At 42.3% G+C, this 26898-nt stretch overlaps 1 protein-coding gene across 1 annotated transcript; it reads left to right on the top strand.

Annotated features, from left to right (window-relative positions):
• Positions 1-1917: 1917 nt before the first annotated feature.
• LOC141944372 (cytosolic carboxypeptidase 3-like) lies at positions 1918-26249 on the top strand. Its single transcript, XM_074870885.1, has 13 exons — positions 1918-2099; positions 3774-3890; positions 7222-7302; positions 12889-13027; positions 13550-14314; positions 15848-16010; positions 17122-17248; positions 17770-17867; positions 18027-18106; positions 19238-19304; positions 23454-23522; positions 24700-24757; positions 25683-26249. Exons 4-13 carry the CDS (start codon positions 12909-12911, stop codon positions 25742-25744), a joined length of 1608 nt encoding a protein of 535 aa, XP_074726986.1. The 5' UTR covers positions 1918-2099; positions 3774-3890; positions 7222-7302; positions 12889-12908; the 3' UTR covers positions 25745-26249.
• Positions 26250-26898: the final 649 nt, after the last annotated feature.

Below are 26898 nucleotides of genomic sequence, written 5' to 3'. Positions count from 1 at the left end.
TGTTCTGTGATTATACAGATCACAAGTGCATAGTAACATGTCATTGCTGTTAAGAAGCAGGTTCAACTTCTCTGTCTTCTGCTCAGTAAAAGAGTACACTTACCACACACAGTCCCTTCTGTGATCGCATGTCACCTTTGTGTCTTGCTTTGGGCAAGGTTCAGGATGCTGGGCAGTCATGCCTGCCCATAATTCACAGAAATCCTGAGGGTGGATATTTACACTTGACCAACTTGGACTCCTGTTTTAGCCAAGGAACTCTCCACCGGTGTCCCTATAACCACTGGAGGAAAAACAGGTCTTCCAGAGAGCAAATCCAGCAGATCCAAAATTTAGTGCTATGAATTGTTCTTTGGGAGAACCCGCCTTCATGGACAACAGAGCAAACTGAGGGCATCCAGATAGTTCACTTAGGTGACTGTGACCTCCAACATCACAGTTATTTCTGAACTCCTGTCTAAATTCTCCTTTCTGTTCGGCCTTCGTTCCTCTCTTTAACCCCTGACCTTGTCCTAGGAAAGCAACGCATAAGTCTACTCTTTTCACTCTCTGCCTTCCTTCACTCTCTGATCCCCTCAGCCTGGGATGGTGAACCACAGGCACTGACATATCAGGAGCTGGGGCTGGCACCAGCAGCATTTGACACTGGTCAACTAAGAGGTTAACCCTTCCTCCTCTGGGCCCTGGATGGTCTCTGCCCAGGCTCTGGACTCCAGGCACTTCTCTGGGCCTTGTGCAGAGGCATTGCTCTGGAAGCTAGCTCGTTTGGTAATCAGCCATCCAGGCACTAGAAAAGGTGAAGAACCATAGGCAAGGAAGCTAGAAATTAAGAAGGCAGCCTGCTCTTAGAGATGACACCAAGGAAGAAGGCACTGCATGGGACTTGGGGTGTTTGCAGCCTTGCTCTGGTGCTGGCAATGACACCTAAAACTCAGTGCAACCTCCTACATCCCCTTCTACCTATTTTAGACAAAAGGAATGCTCTGAAAAAAATAGGATATTAATTATTTTAGCCATGAGATTGGAGTGATAGGGTAATTGCCAGAATGGAACAACTACAAAACAGATTACTACAGCAGAGTATCATCTGTCCATGAAAGGGCTAGTAAAACTCTACAGAAGGCACCTATGATACTGTGCAGTAAGAATGGGAACACAAGGAAATGTATCCTTCTGTCTCCCAGGCACAGAGACCCCAGAGATGTATCCCCCTGTCGTGTTACAGCCGCCTGCTCACGCCTCCTGCGCCAGCTGCACAGGGGGCGAGCGTTATCTAGAGTGGCTACTCTTTCACGGGCCAGGCTGTAGGTATTGCCAGGTAACAGAGTGGGACAGGAGGTGGTGTTGCCTTGTTGTCAACGCTCAGGGTTTGTCAACATTCTGTGTACTTTACGGCAACGCTTTATGCTGCTTGCGTTCCCTGCCTTACCGGTCTACGGCTTGCACCCAAGGGAAGGAAAACGCCTGCTCCCCCCGCGCAGCCCACCCCGCAGAAGCACCAGCGGGCGCAGGGAAGCCGCGGCGCAGCTCCCGCACATCAGGCCCCTTCGGGGCGGCTGCGCCCCCACCCTGCGCTCGCCAGGCGGGGACGCTGCGGCACAAACCCCTGACTCGGCCCCTGCTGCCCGGGCGGCCAGCGACGGGGGCTAACACAAGCCCGCGGGCACCGCTTCCAGCGCGGCCGCCCCTCCCCGCGGCCTCGGGCCTGCAGGACGCGGAGGGGCCCCCATCGCCCCCTCCGACGGCCGCGGGCGGCGCCCGCCCCGAACTCTCGCGAGAGCGGGGCGGGGGCTGTTGGGGCGGGCGCGGTGGGCGATGGTGCCGCGGGCGGCGCGGGGGGTCCCCGCTGGGGCGCGGCGGGCGGTTGCCGGTGCGGAGCGGGGCAGCCGCCCCTCGGCGGACGGGATCGCGGCGGTACCGCCGCCTGGCCCGGATGCCCTGTCCCGCCGGCCGCGCCCCTCGGCGACCCCAGGCAGCGGGACGGGACGGGACGGGACGGGGCAGGGAGAGCCTCGCCGTCAGGGAGGAAGGCTGCTCTGGAAGTCCCGGCGGCGCCTGCTCCCCGTCCGAGGTGGTCGGAGATCGTGGGGAAATCGGCGGTAATTCGTTAGAAGCAGTTGCATCATATTGCTGGTAAAAAACTGGATGGCCGGGCCCGAAGAGTTGTGGTGAACGGAGTTAAATCCAGTTGGCAGCCGGTCACGAGTGGTGTCCCCCAGGGCTCGGTTTTGGGGCCACTCCTGTTTAACATCTTTATTGATGATCTAGACGAGGGGATCGAGTGCACCCTCAGTAAGTTTGCAGATGACACCCAGTTGGGTGGGAGTGTTGATCTGCTCGAGGGTAGGGAGGCTCTGCAGAGAGACCTGGACAGGCTGGAGCGATGGGCTCAGGCCAACTGGAGGAGTTTCAATAAGGCCAAATGCCGGGTGCTGCACTTGGGCCACAACAACCCCCAGCAGCACTACAGGCTTGGGGAGGAGTGGCTGGAGAGCTGCCAGTCAGAGAGGGACCTGGGGGTGTTGATTGACAGCCGGCTGAACAGGAGCCAGCAGTGTGCCCAGGTGGCCAAGAAGGCCAATGGTATCCTGGCTTGTATCAGAAATAGCGTGGCCAGCAGGGACAGGGAAGTGATCTTACCCCTGTACTCGGCACTGGTGAGGCCGCACCTCGATTACTGTGTTCAGTTTTGGGCCCCTCACTACAAAAAGAACATTGAATTACTCGAGTGTGTCCAGAGAAGGGCAACGAAGCTGGTGAAGGGTCTGGAGCACATGTCGTACGAGGAGCGGCTGAGGGCACTGGGGGTGTTTAGTCTGGAGAAGAGGAGGCTGAGGGGAGACCTCATCGCCCTCTACAGCTACCTGAAAGGAGGTTGCAGAGAACTGGGGATGAGTCTCTTTAACCAAGTAACAAGCGATAGGACAAGAAGGAATGGCCTCAAGTTGTGCCAGGGAAGGTTTAGACTGGATATCAGGAAGTATTTCTTTCCAGAAGGGGTTGTTAGGCGTTGGAATGGGCTACCCGGGGAGGTGGTGGAGTCCCCATCCCTGGAGGTGTTCAAGAGGTGGGTTGACATAGTGCTTAGGAATATGGTGTAGTTGGGATCTGTCAGTGTTAGGTTAACGGTTGGACTAGATGATCTTCAAGGTCCCTTCCAACCTAGATGATTCTGTGATATTCTCATAACAAAAATCAGTGAGCACCCCCAGTAACAAACCATTTTTGTAGGCACCTGCAGTACATCGCAGAGCACCCTTGTCTGTAAACTAAGTTTTGGGACTTTGCTGTATATGGCCCGACACAAATCCCTGTCCTGAGAGCTTGTCCCTAGCTCAATGTTACCGAGAGCAGTACAGCTCTGCCTTAGTGAGCAAAGTAAAATCCTCTACATTATGATTTTATCTGTGCTTTGGTTTGTGAACTGCTTTCAGTTCCTGACCTGTAAAAATCAAGCTCCTGATCAGCTACTGGACCAGCAGGTTTTTAGAAACCCTGCGTTATATTTGCAAATGTGGTGAGTGTAAGTAGGAGCAGTAAATAAAGCTGAATACTTGATGTGCTTTGTGGTTTAATGAATTAACTGTTCATTCAACGCTACTTTTAAATTCAGTGTGATTTATGGGATGGAGCATTAAATTTTCATTTCAGTGGAATGAAATTTTTTTGTGCTGTGCTTAATTATGTTGATTTCACGTAGATAATCTCCACAGACTGTTCCCAATGGGAAGAGCAAGAAAGACTCATGTGCGGGTTCTTTCACTTTCTTACAGATTCCATTTGTGCTCATCTTTTTCCAAGGGCAAAACAGAATCTGTTATCATCTGACTCAGAGGCAGTGGTACCCTGACCTCAGGAGCCTCAGAATCTGGATGGGTCATCACCTGCTGGTCAGTTTTCTGTGCTATACTGGCCACACCCATGTGAAGTCATTAGGGACAGAATTGAGCACATTGGTAAATTATTGTCTTATGCTTAAAATCTTGTGTATGGGCAAAGAGGAAGCACACCTTATATATAAATAAAGCCAAGAATTTACTTTTATTGTGAGTGAAATCTTAAGAGACAAATCATTATTAGTCCAGAACTAGTTGCTACAGAAAAAAAAAATAAATAATGCAGTTAAATTTGTTATACATATGCTTCATTCACACCCTTTTCCTGGCTTCCCTTTCCACTGCTCCTCTAGGTCCTAAGGTCAGCAGTTTCACTGTAGAGGTTTCATCCTGGTGGAGGGGAGGGAGTTGTTCGTTGCTAATTGTCAGCCTCTGGAGTCCTTTGCTGGGAGAAATGCAATGTTCATATTGATATCTTCTTCCTCATTCTAGGTTCCGAACAACTCCGGGGTAATTTTCATATGTTTTCTAGGTCACTCTTACACCTTTCTCTTTCTTCATTGGTCTGCAGCTCCATGTTACATCTGAATTTACCACATACAGTGTTCTTTACATGTTAGATATTATTTCCCTCTTCTCTTTATTACCCCTCAAATGAGTTTTGTCCAGCTCTAGGCGTGCATTTCTACACAGAACAACTGCTTGTTATTGCTGTTCGAATGTTTGTTGTCGTACCACATAAAAATAGTCAAAAGTAAAACAAATTAGCTATACATACCTGCTCAATTAGAGCAAATGCTGTCACAGCTAAATTAAGTGAAACAAAGCTACAGGCAGATAAAGAAAAGTTCAGACAGAGCAAACTTGACAAGCCTCAGTCCTGAGGTCTTGCAAATTCATTACAAATCTTACGTTCTGTTAATAGTATACCGATCTCAGACCAGCTGGGATCGGGGCGGCACGCTGAATCATGACAAACTCACTCAAGTTTGTTGAAGGGGGAGCATTGCCAAGAGCAAAATGCCACCACACCGTATGCAAGCTCCCAATTTATTACAACTTGTTTACATAGGTTCATTTTTACTTCTACTGACCTTCAGGTTTTGTCTGCTTACTGCTCACCATGCACTCTGCAGGTGGTGTTCCAACCTGCTGTTTCTCATGGTCGCAACACAGTGTTCCATAACGTTGCCTCAGTTATCCACAATCATTCTTCTAACCTCAAGGTCCGTTTACATTTTGCTAACTACCAATTCTTAATTCCCACATCTCCCCCTTCTTTGTTTTGTAGCTTCGTTTCCGTGGCAATCATTGCAATCAGTCGCGGTTCAGCCTTCCACACTGTGGACAGGAGGTGTCATATATGTCGTAGGATGGCAAATGCTGTAAAACAAATCAAACATCCAAGGCCTGCTAAAACCCATATCCGTAGGTTCAGACCTGCAACCCAATGGCTAGGGTTGAGCCAGGATAAACTTCCACCTAACTCTCTCATGATGTCATCATGCGTTCATTTCTGAATCTCAATTAATTCATGCTGTAATGAATTATGTAGTTTGGTAACTTGTTATTGCAGATTGCTAGAAAAGGCTCCTTGTAGATGCATGTTAACCAGTTCCCATGTTGTATCCTTCAGTAACATTATTCATAACCTATGCCACTGTATGGGCTCTTTGAACAGAATGTACAAGGGCCATAGAGGCTACCACAGCTGTGGCCGCAATTATAATAGCCAAGATAATAAAGGCTATCAACAATCCAATGAATCACTTTTGTCATTTTTCTGTAACTTGTTGTCTCAACAGCTTGTTTACTTGAGACAATTCAGAGTCACCCTCCTAAGGGCGAGTAAGATTGACTGGTAGCCATAATTCTGTTCTGCTGATCGAGAATGCCAATTAAACTCAGACACCAGAGTGAAAAGAGTAGGCTGATTTTACTGTTAATAATTAAAGGATATAACTAAGTACTACCAAAAATAAGCAGTATGAAAAATACAGAATAGTACACTTAATTATTACTACATACAGTTAAGCAAGGCAATGCACCTAATCATTACTAGACGATGGGGACAACAGTGATTAAGAAAGATACATCACCACTTGCATACGTTACTAACATGCAGACCCACGGTTGCTGGGGAGCCCCAGTTACAGCGAGGATTTGGAGTACCTTTCCCTGCAAGTGGGAAGTCCTACGTGATGCATCCATCCGTAGGTGAGGCATCCAAAGTCGCAGCAAGAGGGTCCAGCCTTATATACCAAAAATCAGCAAATCAGAATAACTTGCACTTTTCTTTGAGTGGAAACATCTGGTTTCATCCTCCTGTTGGATTCCACCCGAAGCCTCGCCAGGACTCGGCGGGGAGAACCAAGGGAGTTTCTAACAAGGCCAAACACTTGGGTTCTCAGCCTTGAACACGGCTAAACAAGGAAAGTTGGATATACATTCTAATTACTAATTACATTTTGTCTAAGCTACATCCTTCACTAGTGAGCATACATATTTCGTTATTGATCAGATACTAATAATCAATGCTAATGGTAATACAGATTTAACTAATTAACAAATACTAATAATGGATAATGTTTAGTTATAAGGTTCATCTAGAGGTTAACTTGTTTCAGGCCTATTATTCAGGCCCTAGCACTACAAATTCAGATCCACATCTCAAAGGAAAAATTACTGTAAGCTTATGGCTAGATACATTGGCCGTGGATAGACAACTAAAATATTGAGGATCTGTAATGATGATCTGATAATCAGCCACTACTATTGCTTATTCATGCCTCTTTTCTGGCCAACAAAATATATGAATGAGTTGCACAGATGGTCTAAAATACAGGTGCTGTTGTGGCTGCAGAGGCACACATGCACCCCCTCCTCCTGTGGACATACACACACGGGAGCATCCGCATACAATATTATACTGGCAACGTTCAAACTATATGACTGATTCTGTGTCTCGAGGAGGAAGCCAAGCCCCTCCAGTCCACTGTGTGTCATTATTGGCTACCAGTACATTGGGATCCCACCAGCTTACCAGGGCAAAAAATGGTGGGTCGATGATGTGTGTCCAAGATACGTAACCAGCTGCTCCCGGCAAAAATAACAAACCTATACTTACCGCCAAGTTGGTTGAAATGAGGGCCAAATAGTCAAGAAAGGTATTTTCTGGCACTGGCATCGCTCCTACCCATGCCATCATGTCTTCTGCTTTCTGTTGTAGTTGTTTTAGACTTCCCCAAATCATAGCTGCAGGTGCCGAGTTCCTAGAGGAACCTATCCTGCACGTCAATTCCTGCATCGTCAGTTGAGAGATCTGGGGTATTGGATTGGAGGGTTGACCCTTCCAGCTCACGACATGACTTGACTTTCTTTGCAGGTATCCACCGAGGACCTGTGGGTGACAAAACACAAGCATACCCCTGCCCCCCATACCAGCAGATCTACTGGGCCTCTCCAGGTTGGGTCTCCTTCAGGATCCTTATACAAGACCTGTGGTTTAATTATAGAGTCCATTGTGGTGCTAAAATGATGTTCTGCTGCTGTCAAGGCAAACCGATTTCTGCTTAAAAAATTAAGAGTATATAAAACCATTGGTAGCTGATTATATGGTGCGTCCAGAGAATTCCCCCTTTGTTTTAAAATCAAGGCTTTTAGTGTGACATGTGCACATTCAACTATTGCCTGTCCTGTGGGGTTATGAGGAACACCTGTCTTATGCCAAATCCCCCAGTGCTGCAAAAATAGTTGTATTTTTCAAGCTGTGTAGCCGGGCCTGTTATTGGTTTTAATTTCTTTCGGCAATTCCATGTTTGCAAAACAGCTCAACCAATGACTTTGTATGTGTATGGCCTTTTCCCCAGACGCTGTAGTGGCATGTATCATCCCAGAAAATGTGTCAACAGTTACGTGAACCCACCATAAACAACCAAACGATGTTTGCCAGATTTCATTGGCTTCCAGGCCTCTGGGATTCACTGCATTGGCAGAGGGGGTTCCCCTGGTCTGCAGGCAGTCCGGACAAGCTCAGATGATGTCCAAAGCCTGGGATTTAGTGAGGTCAAATGTCTTCTGCAGGCTCCGTGCATTTTGGTGAAAAAAATCGTGAGAAGCCTGAGCTTTTTGAAAGGCTAGTATGGCTGCTACAACTGCATCTGCCCAGGCATTCCCTTTTGTCAGCAGTCCAGGCAAATCAGTGTGTGACGAATATGGGTGATAAACAGAGGGTGCCGATGCTTGTCGATTAATGCTTGCAATGCTAAAAACATAGACAACAGTTTCCTATCATCGATTTCTTTTACTAACGCCATCTCGAATCACTGTACGACCTTAACTACATATGCTGAGCCAGTAACCATATTTATTTCCTGCTTCAGAAATGTTTGCACGGCTAGGACGGCTGCTCATAATTCAGTTCTCTGTGTGGAACCTGCTTGATAACATGCACAAGTCTGCCACCTTCCGGCTTGCTTCCATGCAATGCCTGCCTTACCAGTCTTGTCAGAGCCATCTAAAAAAACCGTTAACACAGCGGAATGTGGGGTATGGCTGATCTTCTGTACAATTTTAGTGGTGAAATCGTTATGCTTTGTAATATCCTGTTTGCTGGTAACATCAAAGATATTTCACCTATAAAATCCACAAAGGCTGTCTGAAAGGTAATAGATTGCATAAGCAAATAGTTAATCTGTTCTTTAGTACAGGGCAGATGTATGATCTGTGGATGAAGCCCTGTCGATGCTTGACATCGCTCTCGTCCTTTCTTTACCAAGGTAGCACACTGATCCACAAATGGTGTTACTGTTTTTTTCCAGGGTGGCAGGTTAAAAAAATCCACTCCAAATATAATAATTCAGGTGCTAACTGTCTGATAAGAGCCGAGGAATAAGTGGCAGTAGGATATACAAACAACCTAACAGGTACATTGACCCACCAGTGGTCTGCCTGGAATTGTTCAATATGCTCACACACTGTTATCATTTCCCTCCTTGCCTCAGGGATTATTTGATGCAGGGATGTTAAATCTGGGTCTCCCTTTAACAAATCAAAAAGATTTTTTAATTGTTGGACAGCTATACTGAGGTACAGTCATACCTAGTTGATTGTTCCCAACAGTTTCTGGAGGTCATTCAATGTCATGACTTCTATATTAAGGCATAACCTTTGTGGCCTAACAGTACAGTAAGTCAATATATGTCCCAAGTACTTCCATGGCTCTACTTGTTGTATCTTTTGGGGGGCAATTTGAAGCCCTGACTGAACAAGCCAATTTTGCAAATGCTGATACCCCTTCTGTAAAGGGCTTCCTGCTCCTTTGCTGCTAATAGAATGTCATCCATATAATGATGTATTAAAAGATGAGGGTTTTGTTGTCTAATTGGATTGAGCACTGAGTGGACATAATGCTGACAAATAGTAGGGCTGTTTTTCATCCCTTGTAACACTTTCCATTGATAATGTGTCATGGGCTGTGCATTATTTATTATGGGTACTGAAAAGGCAAATTTACCCCTATCATTTGGATGTAGTGGGATTGTAAAGAAGCAATCTTTAAGATCTATTGCAATTAAAAACCAGTTCTGAGGTATCATGGTAAGGTTTGGCACACCTGGTTTTAAAGCTCCCATAGGTTCTATTACTTTGTTTACTGCCCTGAGGTCCTGCAAAAGTTGCCACTTTCCACCTTTTTTCAGTATTACAAAAATAGGTATGTTCCATGGACTATTAGAGTGTTTAATGTGTCCTGCTTCTAGCTGTTCTTGAACTAAGCATTGGGCATGTTGTAATTTCTCCCCTTTTAGGGGCCACTGATCAACCCACACCAGCTTTTGTACTTTCCAAGTCAGTTGTAGGCCAGGGATTATGATCATGGTCCCTTGCCAAAAGGCTGGGTCTGAATGGTTACATTCCATTGTGCCAACAAATCTCTCCCCCATAGGTTCAAGGGACAATCCATTATGTACACCTGTACCCATCCTTTCTGTCCATCCGGACCCTCACTTGGCAAGACCCTCTTACTTTGTTGTGGGGCAGATGTGCCACCTATGCCAGTAACCAATGATGGAACATTTTGCTGTTCCCAATCTGATGGCCAGTCACGTTGTGTGAGAATAGAAACATCTGCTCCTGTGTCTATAAGACCTTCAAAAGTTCTGCCCTGAATTTTTATTGTCACAATGGGTTTATTTGTCTGAATTGCAGTGGCCCATAGAATGTCTTTAACTCCTGTACTACCAAATCCAGCACTACCCGTCTGAGCTGATGCTGCCTGGGGTGCCCAATACGGCAATATCAGAATCACAGAATCACAGAATCATCTAGGTTGGAAAGGACCTTGAAGATCATCTATTCCAACCATTAACCTAACACTACCAGTTCCCATCTACACCATATCTCTCAGAGCTATGTCGACCCTACTCTTAAACACCCCCAGGGATGGGGACTCCACCACGTCCCTGGGCAATCCATTCCACTGCCTAATAACCCATTCTGTAAAGAAATACTTCCTGATATCCAGTCTAAACCTTCCCTGGCACAACTTGAGGATATTCCCTCTTGTCCTATCGCTTGTTACTTTGATAAAGAGACTCATCCCCAGCTCTCTGCAACCTCCTTTCAGGTAGTTGTAGAGGGCGATGAGGTCTCCCCTCAGCCTCCTCTTCTCCAGACTAAACAACCCCAGTTCCCTCAGCCGCTCCTCGTACAACATGTGCTCCAGACCCTTCACCAGCTTCGTTGCCCTTCTCTGGACACACTCGAGTAACTCAATGTCCTTTTTGTAGTGAGGGGCCCAGAACTGAACACAGTAATCGAGGTGCGGCCTCACCAGTGCCGAGTACAGGGGTAAGATCACTTCCCTGTCCCTGCTGGCCACGCTATTTCTGATACAGGCCAGGATACCATTGGCCTGTATCAGCTGAGCTGTTTTTGTTCCTGGGGAAAGTACACGAAATCCTGATGTCTGCAACATTACTTTCATCTCATCCTGATAGTCTGCATCAATTACCCTGAGAATTATCCTCAGTCCTTGCATGGACGTGCTAGATCGACCCAAAACTAAACCTACCATTCCCGAGGGTAATTGCCCGTGAACTCCGGTTGAAGCCAGATATGTTACGTCTGGCTCTTTAAGGATCAATTCTGTGATAATGACAAGGTCCAACCCTGCGCTGCCAGCTGTTGCCGCTTGGAGCTCACGAACCCTTCGGCGTGGCTGTGGAATTCTTGAGGATTGCTCCAGAGACGCCCAGGCATTTGTCGGGGCACCAGGCCTCGCGCCCCTCCTCCAGTTTCCAGAAAGAGGCATACCATTCTTATCAAATTTTGACCAACATTGATTAGGCCAGTGAAATCCTTTCCCACACCTGGAACAATGTTTAGAAGGCGATGGGCTTTGCCCCTTTCCTTGTTTACAATCTTTTTCAAAATGCCCAGGCTTTCCACGTGAGAAGCAAGTTCCCCTGGGTGCCACTTGCTGTCGCCCTTGCACTACCGGCACGGCTGCGGCCAGGAGCTGCGCCTTGTGGCTCTGGGTACCTACGTGTTGGCAAGCTTTCAGATACTCGCCAAGATCCTGGGTTTGACAGTCACTATTAGCCCTGTCACATGCCAGCTGTAATATTAGGGCTTTGGCTGCCTCAGGGTTATCTACCAATTGAGAGATCACCACCTGTAAATGATCTATAAATTGCCAATATGACTCCCGGGACCCTTGTTGGATGGTCGCAAAGGAACCCATTCTGCGTTCCCCATCAGGTACCTTTTCCCACTCTATTAAAGCAGCTCGGGAGGCCTCAGTAAACAAGCGCTGATCTTGCTGGGCTTGAACGAGGGTGTCCATATACTGCCCTTCACCGACCAGCATGTCGTAGCCTATCGGTGTACCGTCAGCCAAATTTTTCACGGATTGCACAGTACAGAGATCTCCATACTCGGTTTTCCAGGTGGAATACTGTGCTGGCGTTAATACTGTTTTTATAAGTGCTTGCCAATCCTATGGGACCAGTTGATACCCATGGAAGATTGCCTCCAATATACCTGTTGTAAAGGAGCTTTGAAGCCCGTTCTCATCGATGCTTTTCTGCAGTTCTTTAAAAACTGGCTATGGCAGGGACTCATGCTGTGGCTGCTGGTTGGATCTTAAAATTACCAGAGATGCCACAGGGTCCCCATTATTTAGTGTCTCTCTAAAACATGTTTCTAGCCTAGACCCTTTTCCCTGAATCTCTACTGGGAATGCCTCCAGTGGGGGAGGTGGAAAATCTGGAGGTACAGATTCTAGTTCTTCATCTTTACCCTTTAACCCCCACTTGTTTCCCCTGGGGGAGCACTGGGAGTTACTTCTTTCTCCTGTTGGGACAGGGTACCAGCAGGTTCTACTGTTTCTTCTGCCAGCGGTTGTAAAGCCATGTAAATCAATTGCCATGTAAGCAAGACAGAGGTCAGAACTACAATCCCCAGCTCTTTTTTAAACTCCTGTCTGACCTTCTACCATAATGCTAAATCAAAACTTCCATTGACTGGGAACCATGTACAATACTTAAAGATATATCGCAGTAACTCATGCGGTTGACCGTCTGTTACTGAACATTGGGCAGCCTTCAATAGCTGCTTTAAAACTTGCATATACAGATTTTGTTCCTTACAAACAAACTGATGGCAAGAGTTGTCAGCTACATATGATTTCTGAGTAGAGAAGTTGCCCATCTGACTGGTGAAGAAACCTGGGGGAGCTCAGTCCTAGAGTCTTTCCACCTAACTCGGTTGCTTTGCCTAAGTACAGAGTATGAATTGTCCATTGTTCATGCAGAGAGACACAGGCACCTCCAAGACAGAGTCAGATCTTAGGCTGGCTGAAATCTGTAAGATTAAGTGGGAACGATCAGCAAAATCTTCATATAATTTCTTTTACGCTTACCTAAGATATGCTTTGAAGTTCAGCTCCATGCAGCTGCCTGTTTCTAGAAGAAATATTCAAAAGGATACAGGCATTCTCTAAAATGACTCAGACTGAAATGAAAGAGATCTGTTCTGCTCCTTCCCCTAGCTAACAAAAACTCCTACTTTATGTATTCCGAAATGAGAGATCTCTACCCCCTGATGCAGATCATCCATCAGAAAGGGGACAACACACTGATCTTCGAAGCACGGTTTGAGAGTGGGAATTTGCAGAAGGTGGTCAAAGTGTAAGTTTCTAATCTTTTTTTCTTTTATTAAGGTGGAGTTATCAGAATTCTTATTATCAGCAGCCTGCTATCAGTTTCTGAGCAGGATGTGTTACTCTGGGTTTGTAACTTGTTTTACATTAGTTGAGTAAGCTTCAAGAGTAGTTTCAGGTAGCCTTCACTTCAAATGGTATGATAGCCATTCCATAGCACTGAATATCTTCTATAGGTGATAATCACCCACACAAACTCAACACTTTTTCTTAAGCACTTCCATTTAAAGCATAATGTGGAGAATGTTTTTAGAAGTCCTAGTTATTATTAAAAGTCCTAAAGAAGACAGCAGTTGCATTATTGACATCCTCAGTGAGATTAGGCATCTTTTCCTGGCAGCTGTGTAGACTTTGATTTATGACAGTGTAAATCAGATTTCCACCTGATTCTCTGTGGGATGCTTTGTCATGATAGTCCACGTTATTTGATACTGCATCACACGACAGTGCTAACCAGCATCACAACTCTTTGTCTTCTTTCTGCCTACAGCAATGAATTTGAGTACCAGCTGACCTTGCGCACCGACCTCTACACAAGCCGACACACGCAGTGGTACTACTTCCAAGTAAACAATATGCAGGCAGGGATGCCATATCACTTCACTATTGTCAACTTTACCAAGCACAACAGCCTACATAAATGTGGCTTGTCAGAAGCCGATGCTAAGAAACACAAGGTTGGCTGGCGAAGGACTGGAGATGAAATCAAGTATTACAAAAACAATGCAGGCCAAGGTAGACGTCAGTACTTCTCACTCACTTGGACGTTCCCGTTCCCTCATGACCAGGACACCTGCTACTTTGCCCACTGCTATCCTTACACCTACTCCAACCTGCAGGAGCACCTGGTGGCCATCTCTAAAGATCCAGTGAAGTTCAAATTCTGCAAGATTCACATCTTGTGCCATTCACTGGCAGGAAACATAGTGTATGTTTTAACTATCACCAGCCCCCCCAGAAGTGGCAAGGGCACCAAGAAGAAGGCTGTGACACTAACTGCAAGGGTGCATCCGGGAGAAACTAACAGTTCCTGGATAATGAAGGGCTTTCTGGATTACATTCTTGGTGATTCAGACAAAGCTCAAATCCTGCAGGAAAATTTTGTCTTCAAAGTGGTACCCATGTTGAATCCAGATGGGGTGATTGTGGGAAATCACCGCTGCTCTTTAACTGGTCAGGACCTGAATCGCAAATATGGATCTAACATGAAAAAATTTTATCCTTCCTTTTGGTATACCCGAAACATGATCAAAAGGTAACCTCATTTTCTTTCCCTTTAGAATAGATGATTTTCCTTTCCACTGTCTCTTTGTTAGTGTGACTTCTCTATGTCCCTTACTGTTTCAGTATTGTTTACATCTTTGCCCTGTACCCAACCCTTTCTGACCATTTTGTTTACATTCAGTTGCATTTCAGAGTGGGTTATTTTTTTCTTCAGTATTGTGCAGGTTTTCCTTTAATATACTTTCTCCATTTCTGGTAATAACTTGTATTTCCAAAGTAAAAGAGTTTTCATCAAAATGCTTTCAGCATGTTTCTCCCCACTATCCTCTGCCAAAATATACTTGTCAAATTCCTTATTTCTGTCATTTTCTTCTTTTCTGGCATACAACCACGAATAGATCCCAGATGTCTATTTGACAAGATTGTCAAGTTTGCTCTATGTTTTGCTACAAATATATTTGATTTCTTATGCAGACTTCCAGTCACAGACACATTGATACTCTGGATTTAAAACTAAACCTTCAGCTAGTAAACTAAATCCCTCTGGTTTAACTTCTGTAACAAACTAATACAAACAAGATTCTTGTGCAGAAAGCCAGTGTCAGAATTAGTACATTTAATGTTTTTCATCTAGTTACAGCCTATTTTTTTAAAAGATCTGTGTTTTTTCAAATGAATGTTTTGGCATGTAGATCCCTAGCTTACAGAGGATGACCACTGTGCCTCTCCTTCTTTTCCATGAGAATTCCTCTCTCTGTCTTACTATATAGAGACAGCCTGCACTTGTGAGTGCCTTGTAATTAATACTAATTATGTCTGCTGATGTGCCATTGACCTTCAGTCTCATATTCAGCTACTGTCAGCTGAGACAGATACGTTTGTTACTGCTTCCTTCTTCATTCCACCATGGATTTCCAACTTCTACCCAGAGTAAAGCCCCAGGTGACATGCTGTGGTGCCATTGCATCTTCCCTGTAGAGCTCTGCTTTGACATGAATTGGGCAGTGGGGGTGTGGGTTGCTAAACACCAATGTGTCTACCTGCAAATTTTCTTAAAAAAGTTAATTAAGCAATAATACATTGCAGAATCTTGTCACACCATAAAAATTGATGTCTCCAGTTTGATAAAGGAAAGAATAATCACTGCCATTTATGCTTCAGTCTCGTAATTTTATAGCATCTATTATTCAACACATACAATAGTGAAAGAGCAGCAGATAAGAATAGTGGGTTCCAGCTGTACAACATGCTCATGTATACATCTACAGAGCTGGATATATATAACTGGGCCTGAGAGTTAGAACAAACACATGGACAAAGGCTAATGATGCATACACTCATATCTTATTTCTGTGCAGTAACAAGTGCTTTATTCTGGAGGGAACTGAGCAGTTTGGCTTTCATCTAGCACACAAAAGGTTTAACTTAGAGCTCAGAATATAAAACTGTTATTGATTTCTTGTTCTTTTGGTTACACATGAGCTTCAGTGTAATGTATTAGACTAGTTTCTGAGGTGGAGAAAAAAACCCACTTTTAATAAAGTCTATGTCATCCATATTACAGAGTGATGGGGGAACATGATGTTTTCCTGTATTGTGATATCCATGGTCACAACAGGAAACAAAATGTCTTCATGTATGGTTGTGATAGAAAGCAGCAGGCAAAAGCACCATACATGCATCCACGTGTCTTCCCACTCCTGCTGAGCAAGAGCTGCCCAGATAAGGTAAGCAAATGTCTAGCTAGAAATGTACTCACCTGAAAATTCAAGCACTGTCTGGGATCCCTAATTTTTTGTTAAGCTATCACATTTACTAAAAGACCACACTTCATCCCGTAAAATAATCTTCAACTGCCTAAAACTAGAAATGGTACAAATATGAAATTTTAACTCCTTTGAAATTCCAGTACTCCAAAGAGTATCCTGCTGAATTGGGACATAAAGTTAGCATTTTTTGAAGATTTTTTAAAAGAATGAAGAAAAAAGAATATCAAAGTAACATTATTTTAACAATGTCAAAAACTAACATTAAATATTGTGTACTCCTATATTAAATGCAGTTTTAAAATACAATATTGTAGAATTAAAAACAAACAAGTAAACAAATAAGAAACTAAAGAAGAAAAATGTTTCTCCGTGTTGAATCCTTTTGAAAACTTATTTTGAAAATTGTGTCAAAATCACCATGTTTGTGTAAGATGTTTCAGTTTGGGAAAAAAAAAAAAAGGTTTAGTAGGAAATGACGGTTTTTAACATATGTCATTTTCCAGCAAAATCTGACTGCAATAAGCTTCTTTTGAACCAGAGAGGTTGCAAAGGCTCAGGAATAAAACAACACACAACCTAACCTACTAGATGTCATTGCATACTTGCAGCTAATGCCGTTTTCCTCCAATATCAATAATGAGGTGGTTGTGAGCTCCAGATCCATATGTATCAAACTGTTGGTCTATTAACTCATGAGAGAGGAGTTAGTCCAACTTTTTAGTAAATATGCATGTTTGTATATAACAGGATTTATGGTAACTCAGCTGGTCATCTCTCTATATAGGATCATTCAGAACCAGTAAGTACAGCCGCATAAAAAATTATTTGCAGACGTCTCAGAAATCCTTAGAGTAAAATAAGCTTTTAATCAAAGGCCTCTTATTTCACCTATATCTCCATTATATCAGTAATAAAAGTATGCTCTGAACTATGTTATGCAATATTTAAGTAGTGAAAACTCACAATTGTTTACCTCGTACATAAGATTTAAACAAACATGCAGGGTTAAAATTAAATTATTGCATCTTCCTATTTACTTCAAAATCTAATGCTGTACCTGTCTTTTAAGTTCTCATTCCCAGACTGCCGTTTCAGGGTCCAAAAGAGCAAAAAAGGCATAGGTCGAGTGGAAATGTGGAAGATGGGCATCAACAACAGCTACACTTTGGAAGCCTCTATCTGTAGGTCTAAGTTGGGTGAGACAATTCCCTGTAGCTATGTAGTAGGAGTCATCAAACAAGACCTTTACTTTTATTTTTTCATGGAAAATGGTAGCTTGAGCTACCATCCCCTTGTTGGTGTTCTGTCTTTTTGGGTAGAAATGAATGATGATTTAAGATAAGAGTTGAAAAAAACACTAAAACTAGGGCATTCACCTAGGAACCTTTCAGGCCACCTCTAGCATTATTGCATATGTACAACATTAGTGGATGGCAAATTAAAAGCAGTAACTAAAGCCAGTTGTATTTTTAGGAAATTTTGTAATAGGTTATAGTTATAGTTAGCGTCCTCTGAGTGGATAGATGTGTTCATATAGGCAGAATAATGATCTGTAATCATCTGTATAAAATTCCGACAGTCATAGACCTGTCTAGCATCTGTCAGTGAAAGGTATGTTAGTTTGCAGTCAGCCACAATCCTGAAATATCACAGATACCTATCAGTCAGCAAGATGACTGACATTTTTATTTCTGTCTTGCTCCTACTGATACTGCAGGCTGCAGACAAAGTACCCATTTCAGTGTGAAAGACTTGGAGTCAATAGAACAGCATTTCTGTGGTGCTCTTTTGAGCTGCTGTGTTCATAAGAAGGAGGTAAGGGAAGTCCCCCCTAGGCTTTTCTCCTGCCTCAGTTCATCCTACTGTGACAAAGCATATACTCTATAGGGTTGTAGCAATAATAAAACTGATAATGGCTTTCTTTAAGCAGTAAACTAAATTTGTGGTGTTTGTTATTATTATCTGCGCCTGAAGGAACATGAGAAAGTAGTGAAACAGCAAGCCAGGGTGAACTCCAAGGTCCTCAATTCTGATGTGTTAGACTGGGATTCCAGGTAACTTAGAACTATTCAGATATGCCATAATTTATTACATGTTTTCTGCACCTCATAAAGACTGCCAAAGTAAATGTTAGAAATATTACTAAAATTAGACTTTTAATTGTCACACTCTTTGATTTAACACTCCTTAAAAGATTGCATACAAATCTTACATCCAAGCCTTAATAGCCAGTTCATTAGAAGTAGAGCTCTGTATCTACCCCAGGTGGCCTTCCTGGGGAGAAATGAAACTGTGTTGGTACAGAGCTTGGTCTACTGCATCACTTAAATCAATACGCTTTTTTTCAGCCTTACCTTTTGCAGAGCAATCTAGCCACAATATAAGTTATATTGAATGGTTTTGTGTAAATCTAATTTCGTTAACCATGGAAGATGCCAGTCTGATTCCATTCAGCCAAAGGGGCTAAGTTCAGGGTAACTGGTAGCAGTGCAAGAACCTGTACGCTGACCAAACAATACACCTGTTAAACATGATCAGCTCCTTCTGTGCCAGTGCTGACTGGAGTGACTGCAAGATCAGTTGTGCAGGTGATTTGGGAGAGGTGGGCATTTATGTGTTATGAACAGCTGTGGCCCTATGGTCATTCATTAGGGAATAAAACTTTTGTACATTTCTTTTTTGGGGAAACCAGTAGGTTGGATCTATCTCATCAAACTATGCCCAGAGTATAGAAATCAAGAGCTGAGCTTCACAACTGATGCTGAACTGCAAGAAAATAAAAAGAGACACAAGATCCTGATGCATTATCAGAGAACTAGGAGAAGGCTTGCTGGGAACAAAGAGAATGATGTTATGTGAGAGGATTTAGGAGGAGAGTGAGAAGGTGTGTGAAGCAGAACTAAAAGAAACCTAGGTAGAAGCAGAAGGTGCCATCTGGATAGATCACATCTCTTTCAATAACCAAGCTTTCTCTAAAATGATGATGCCCACTTTTTGCAGGTTAGATGTAGGTCTGTACAATTAAAATGTGGATCTGGAAGACAGGCATGTGGAAAACACATTTATATCTCTACAACTAGGGCTACTACAGAAAACACCTGCTAATGGTTGGAATGAATATTGCAAAATACTGTTTGCAGTCACAAAATTCAGAAATTAAACAAAACAATTCTCATCTTTCACAGCAGCCAAACTTCTGACAGCCCGATCTCCTGTGATCTTGTAGCACACCAGATAAAACTATGCACCAAGGTATGCCGTGACTTTTTCTTGTCTGTTTACATCTCTGTCCTGAATTCCACTGGGAAAGAATCACCAGAGTTTAACAGGCTCCATTTTGAAGAACCTTAGGATTAAGTCAATCAGAATAGTAACTAACAAATCAATAGTCTATAGAGATACAGTCCAAATGAACAGTGCAGAGGAATACTATTAATTTTCCCTGTAGCTTAACCCAGATTGTCCAGAAGGTGGTGTTTTTGTTCCAGAAGAAGGTGGCTTTCTACCGGTCAGGTTCTGCAGTACAGCTGAGTAAGCAGACCTAGGGTCAGGGTGAGCAGGAGGGGGGCACCAGCTTTAAGCTCAAGAAGTATGATGCCCATGTGCACTGGCGTCAGCCATACTTTGCAGAGACCCAGTTCGGGGTGTTCAGGGGTTGTATTCTCCCCTCATGGACACGGGCAAGTCATCACACTGCTGTTAAGTGCTGTCAGCATCAGACTACCCCATTGCCTACTTCTAAGCTCATAGGCAAATGTAGCCCCAGATTTAAGAAAGTGCTCTCACTGGAGGGCAATGAGACATTTTATTTTCCTGAAACCTGTATTTACATGTTTTGTGGAAAAGAATGGGTTGAAACATGGGTTTTGTCCTTGTTTACCTGGTGTTTATTTTTTTGATGCCTGTGATTGCCATATTACTTAAGATATTTCCTGTAGATAAGCAAAACAGACTTTTTTGAGTGTATTACTTTTAGAAAGCTTGTGGATGAATTTTAGCCAACAATAATAGTTCCTGTAATTTGTCACTTCCTGTTTGTGACATAAATACAGTAAATAACCAACAACAAAAGGGGAAACTAGTACCAGGACTGTGTACTAAGAGTGTGTAGAACTGAAGTGGCCCCTTTAACACTTTGCAAAACATGCAGATAGGCATTTCAGATGACTGGGCTGATTGACAAATTGCATGATTTGGCGTTTTAGATCTAGTTTCAGAGATGACAGTTTGAAACATGATGCAGTCAGATAAACTCTGGTGAGTGCACTTGTGGTGAGGGAAGCTGCCACAGATCCCTTCATGTGCTCTGTCCCTCCCTGGAGGCATTTGTCCCTGGAGGAGTTATATGGAGAACACATGTTTGTGCAAAGTCCTACAGTTCCACTTAGTCCCACTGTCACCCAGAGTTTAAGCAAAGCTACTGGGTTTTGTATTTCGGGAAGGTGAAGTCCAGACAGACTTTCCACTCACCCAACCCACTCGGGGAGTAGTAGTTCTGATGGAAGGGCTGTGAGGGTGGTATTGGCTTTTAATGTTTATCCACAGCTTGAAATTTCTTCCCCTATTCTGTTCAGTGCTAAAGAACCAAGCAGAAATTTCCACAACTGATGCTGTGGTATTTCCAGGACCATGTTGTTACAGAAGGTCAACCATAGCTGCATGAAAAATCTCTTTTGCACGGTACAAGGACTGGCAGCAGAGGGTTGGTGAAAGTACGCAGGGGAGGGAAGAGTATTGAGATATTTTTTCCTTAATGTACCCTCTGTCATGTTTGTTCTTATAATGCTGCCTTTGGGATTGAGTTTATTTATATGTGATTGATAAATCCACATGGGCACATTTCCTGGCACTGGATTTAAAAAAAAATATTCCTGAAAACTTTAGAATGAAAATGGCAAATGGATCCTAAAGTTAGTAGCATTTTCTGGGTAACACCAAGTGTCCTGGACCTTTTAGTACTTCTCAGCCCTTCATGCTTTCTTGCCCCACCTTCTCTCATCTAGCTGGTAGTATGCCAGTGCATGGGGGTGTGAGATGGGACTGACAGCTCTGAGGACTGGCAACTTGAGAAAAATTCATCTAAAACTCTGATCCTTTCCACGTCATTTGCTAAAAATAGCCTTGTTTGTGTCTAAACACTCACCATGCCAGTCAGTGGGATTGATTCCATTTTTTTTCTGATGTCCATAAGCACTGTTTCAGTGTGGTCCATAAATGGTACATAAAAGCAAGGCAGGCAGGTTTGCCTGATGTGTGTGACTAAGCTGTAGATTGAGCAGGCTGCCACATAACTCTCATAACTGCTTATTGCAAAACATCTGTGCATGGTATTCATCCCAGGGACTGGGATTAAAGGCCATATAATGAGATTTATCTAGATGACATGAGAAATGTGGAAACCTGTTGAATAATTGTGATTTCAGGGGACTTTCAAGCTCAGAAAAAGAATTGGAGGGGTGTAACACTGCTTTAGATAACTGAAGTCCAAACAAACACAGAAGACTACTGGAGAAAGTTAGGGTATTGTTTCTCATCCTTTTAGTTTAGTCTTTAAAACTGGTAGACTGGCTTGGTAATATACAAAAAAGAAACATCCAAGAGCCAAGAACGGCAGGGGTGCATTCCTAGAAACACTTGAGAATACACTATCCACACAAGAGCATTTATTAAAGCTTAATTACTTCAGGGTCTCTACTAAATAATGCATTAGCATATTCATCATCTCAACAGACTTTTCACACGATGTGATGAGCCATTTAACAATCACTTTCTGTCCTCCCTTGTCTCCTCCTGCCACATTCCTTGCTGTGTATTCCTTCCACTTGTATACCTCTGATGTTCAGTCCCTGCTGTGACCTGGTTTAACACACTAATCTGATAGGAAGGAAACCCAGCAAAAAGAATTACATGGTTCTCTGCTGGGTTAATGAGCTAAATCAGGTCACACAGGAATTTTTTTTTTTTTTGAGCATCAGAGTCAGTTTAAGCAATGGAGAAAAATACTAGCTAGGAGCAGGGACCAAAGTGGCAGAGTTTAGAGTGGGAGAGGCTGGACCAAGGACAAAGGAAAAGAGACTTTCTCCTTCAGTAGCAGGAAGCCCTTAGGAGATCTCAGCAGTCTGTGAAACCACAGCTTTAGGTGATTAGTCGAACCTCTCTATTTTAAAAGTAACTACACTTTAGAAATTAGTCACTAATTTAATAAAGAGGAGTCTTCTGCAAGCAGAGATCCCTCTGGGTACTGAGCCTGTCCCATCACCTGCCTGTCTTAGGAGAGGATGAGCATGTTCAGGATTGAACACAGCTTTGGCCACCTAAGAGCCTGATTCTGTAAGGCTATGCCTGCCAATACCTATAAACACACATTGCAAAACTATTAGGTAAGTGGAGCTTCACTAGGTCCTGTTGTGTAATTTCTGTGCTGAAACATAAACAAAGATATCTTTCATGCAATGAAAATGTATGAATTGCATCGATACATCTTTCATGCAATGAATTAAAGTGCTTTTGCTGAGTGTCTACTAGGAGCAAAACATATCAGAGTGATACCATTGCTGTGTAAAGAAAGAAAATAACAACAGTTTATCAAACAAGTTTGAAAGAACAGTACATCACAACTCCTGCAAGAAGTTTCTTTTGTTCTTTTCCCAAGTGGATCTACTTCAGTGACTAATTAAGGTTATTAGATCAAAAGACTTACCAAATTTCTGTGGTTGTTCTCAGTAGAAGTTCTTAAGGGCATTTGAAGAAGCTGAATAGCAAGGAATATCACAGGTTCAGTAGAGTTTTTGACAGAAATTCATGCTGGAGCTGTATGTACCCCTCAACGGCATTTTGCTGATGTTCAGCCTAGAAAACTATATGGCCCTCAGGTGTAAAATAGGAACACTGTTGTTGTTGCCTAGAGAAAGCAAACTGTCATTCGGAAAGAAGTCACATTAATATTGTGATGGGTAATATTCTTTTTATGTACATAAACATTATAATGCTGGCTGCTTTATTAATTTTTCATTGGTTCAATAGGTAGAACAGTACTTCCCAAACTTTTTGCATTTTATGCCAGTCTTTCTTTTCAGAAGCCCCAACAGTGGAAAAACAGAGCAGTGGCAATTAATACTACTGAGAAAGCATGGCTGTCCAGGTTCCCAGACTAAAAATAAACAAGCCATATTGAGTAGGAAGTGAGGTCCCTTGTCAATAGGATATGTTTGTGTCCAGGTTCATAAATATTTGCTGAACAGAACAGCATAAGGAATTCAATCTTGAGCAGCTTGCTTGCATGTGTTCCTTCTGGCATTGTGATGATCATGTTTATTTGCAACTGTTTTGTTTTTTTTTTTTATTTTGCAACTATAATATTCCCTCATGAATCAAAATGGTTACATACTATTTTCTGTGCAGAAAAAAACCAAAACATCAGGAAAACATTTTCACAGCATTGCTAAGAACAGAAGTCATAAAAGCAAAAACGTGAGTATTTTTCATCCCAGTAGAAACATGTTGTCCTCTTTTTTTCTGACTAAAAACTGATATATGACAACTTAATTCAACCACTGTAACTTTAGACAAAAAATTTTGTCACCAAAAGCTGGTGACCTAGAATGCCCATTGCTCTTTATTGTCTGTTTCATCTATGAATCAACACCAATATGTCTGGGTCAGGAAAAAATACTAAAATTATGTCTCATGAAAATATTTTTTGATACATTTAGATCTTTCTGTCAAGGAATATGCCTTGGAGCTGGAGATTATACCAGCTGTTCTTCAGTATCCGAAACTACTAACACCTCACTCCCTCAGCTGGACCTGTTTCACTTCTAGTTTCATTGAATAAGATTTTTACCAAGTCCATTAAAACATTTTCTGTTGAGTTTTCCAGTCCAGTAGTGCTGTGAAGAGGAGAGAAAGGGAAAGGTCACAGGACGTTCTAGGGAAACAGGCAATAAATTTTTTAATTAACTTGGGGTCATTACCAAGCCCCAGCTCTGAAATACTTGTGCTGACAATATTTGTAAAGCTGCATCATGCTCCTTCCTACCATTCAGAGTGTATGATTCAGTACTCACCATTAGCTGCCCTAGCAATTACCGTGTGATTAAGTTTACTAAAGCGTCATTGTCAGAACAGTTGGTATAAGATCTAATCTTTTTTAAAAACATGACTTCTCCATTATTGCTGTTCGGCATCCTACATAACTATTCGGAAAATGTGAGCCGCATTGTAGTTGACAAACACTTAAAAATCCTAGATGAAAATGGTGGAGTCTAATGTTATGTTCCTACTTCCATGACAAGGAATTTAACAAGTATTTTTTATAATACTGAGCACCCAACAGCTTGCAAAGTGAATACAAGTTGATGAGTTTTCTGAGTTTTTGAAAATCTGGCCAAATACCAAATGTCTAGCTTGCCTTCTGGTTAAAAAAAAAAAAAAAAAAAAAAAAAAAAGCCTGATCTTTACATGTTAACTGTTTTCCCACTAGTTACTGAACCCCTACCAAGCTTCCCCTGTCCTAATCTGGTGTACACTCCTTGAACAAGCCATGAAGTGCCTTATCATAAAGATGATAATACCTTCTTTTTGTCATTGTATCTTTTGGAACTTAATAATATAAATAATTTGTTCATGTTTCTATTCTGTTTCACAGACTCAAGGCATTGAAACTCAACATAAGATATTTCAGGTACTTGACCCAGTGAAAAAAGGTAAACTTTATATGTTTCTTTAATTCTTAAAATTGTAATAAGCCAATTTTTTTCTATAATCTCAAACCTCATTAAAGAGTCCTTTGGCTGGGATTTCAGTCAGTCCCAGCATTTGGAAGAGCTCATTTTTCTTTAGTTTAAACTGTCTTCACATTATTACACTCTGTTTACTGATTGGGAACAGTCTCACTGGAGAAAAACTGAACCTGAGGCAAATTCCAGAGAGGTGAAAAAATATTTGTTCCTATTGGCAGTAGGGCACACACATTTGTAATAATGTGGTTATTTGGTACAGAGAGACTAGAGGAGAAAACATTCACTGAAGTCAAACAATGCAGCCCAAATCCTATGGAAAATTTGGATCAACCGGAACTTTTTGGTTTCAGTACAGACAAAATGAAAGAAGCACTATGGAGGCTAAGGAAGCAGAACAAGAGGACTTGTGTCATTGCAAGCACAAGGAAATCTGGGAAAGATTTACGTGTCAAAGTGAACAAGTAGCTCAACATGAGTTATCTTCATACTGTGCCACAAGAACAAATAGAGTTTTTGCCTGTGTGAAAATAGGAGAGAAAAGCCATCTTGACTTCAGACTGACACTGAATTACTCTGACTACTTCTGGTGTCATCATTATTTTAAAGAATGTTTAAAAAAAGAAGACTGCAAAAGAGAACCCATCAAAGTATGTGAGAACTGGAGACAACCTCTTGTTGTGACACTTAAGAGAATTCAGCCACTTTATGATGAAATGAAACTTTATGGGATGAAAATTGTCTCCTAAAATACAAGGATATTCTTCAGTAGAGTATCTGAAAGTAGCAGAGATAGCTTCAGTCCATAAAAAGAAAGCATGAGAAGCTGTGACTGGAGTTGATGACAGACAAACTTGCATTAGAAATAAGACATGCATGTTTTGGCAGGGAGTCAGAACACCCATTACTGCAAACTCCAGGAGATGTAGGGGGTTCTCTGTCCTGCTTCAGTAAAACACACAGTCTACAACAGGGCCCACAGAAAACTGAATGAAACTGCTAGCCTATTTTTCATGGTAGGTGAAACAGTTATGAAATTATCTGTTGTTCTTTCAGGCCTTAAAAATCTGGTTTTCATAAACTTACAATGTTGATGTTTCACATTAAAACAGAATAGGCTTTTTACAATAATGTAGAGTTTATTCCATCCAGGAGTTTAAGGTTAGGGTTTGGTAGAGTTTTTGGTAGAGTTTTAATAGAAAACATTGCTGTGGACTGAGTACTGAAAAGCAATGGGATTTGTTATGCTTAGTGTCAGACTTTGGGGCTTCACAGATACCCACAAAGCCATGAAACAGCCCACTATCAAGCATACAAAATCAACAAGTTAATCTGTGAAGAAAGTATCAAAGTAGAAATGTCCTGAATAGAAAGCTACCTGCCCTCATCCCACAGTGCCATGAGTCAGCATTCATTGATTTTAGCCATTATTATAATTTTTATTTATTCCAATAAACACCTTCGAGCAGTGTTAATTACAACATCGTGTCACTTTTCTTAGATTCTTACAGCATATATTATTGGCAAATTTTGCAAAGCTAATAGTACATTTCTCTTCAGTTTTGACGTCTCCTAGACAGTTAAACAAGCCTCATGAAATACTGTGAGAATTGCAAAAAGTAAAAAAAAAAAAGGGTTCTTCTCATTGATATAAGTGCTTTAAAATCTTTTCCAGGTGTGATGTCAGCAAATTATATAGAACAGTACTTCAGCCATTGTTTTCATGAGCAGAGATCTATAATTCCTGAGTAAGGACTGGATGGGAAATATTAAAGTAGTCATACATATTATCTGTGTTTTAATATAGATCTGTGAGTTTTACAGATTCATAGGGAGCTATCACAGATCAGTTAAACAGTGGAATGTGAGAACATATTCTCTGTCTACATTAAGGATACTGGAATTTATTCTCAGGACGATCCTTATTCATGTGATTTTCACACTTTGGGTGCTGAAAAATCTAACAATGTCATGCTGTAGAGATACGTTTTAGTAATGACATTGTGTTTGGTTCTGAATTCCTGTCTTGTTTTTCTCAGACATGCACCCAGAGCTATTCTACCTTATGACTACTTTGGTTTTGTCTTGGAGAACTTAACCAGAAAAAA

Source organism: Strix uralensis, chromosome 5, assembly GCF_047716275.1.
Source record: "Strix uralensis isolate ZFMK-TIS-50842 chromosome 5, bStrUra1, whole genome shotgun sequence".
Lineage (NCBI taxonomy): Eukaryota > Metazoa > Chordata > Aves > Strigiformes > Strigidae > Strix > Strix uralensis.
The sequence above is the reverse complement of the archived record's forward strand: the minus strand, read 5'-3'. Positions and strand labels throughout refer to the sequence as shown.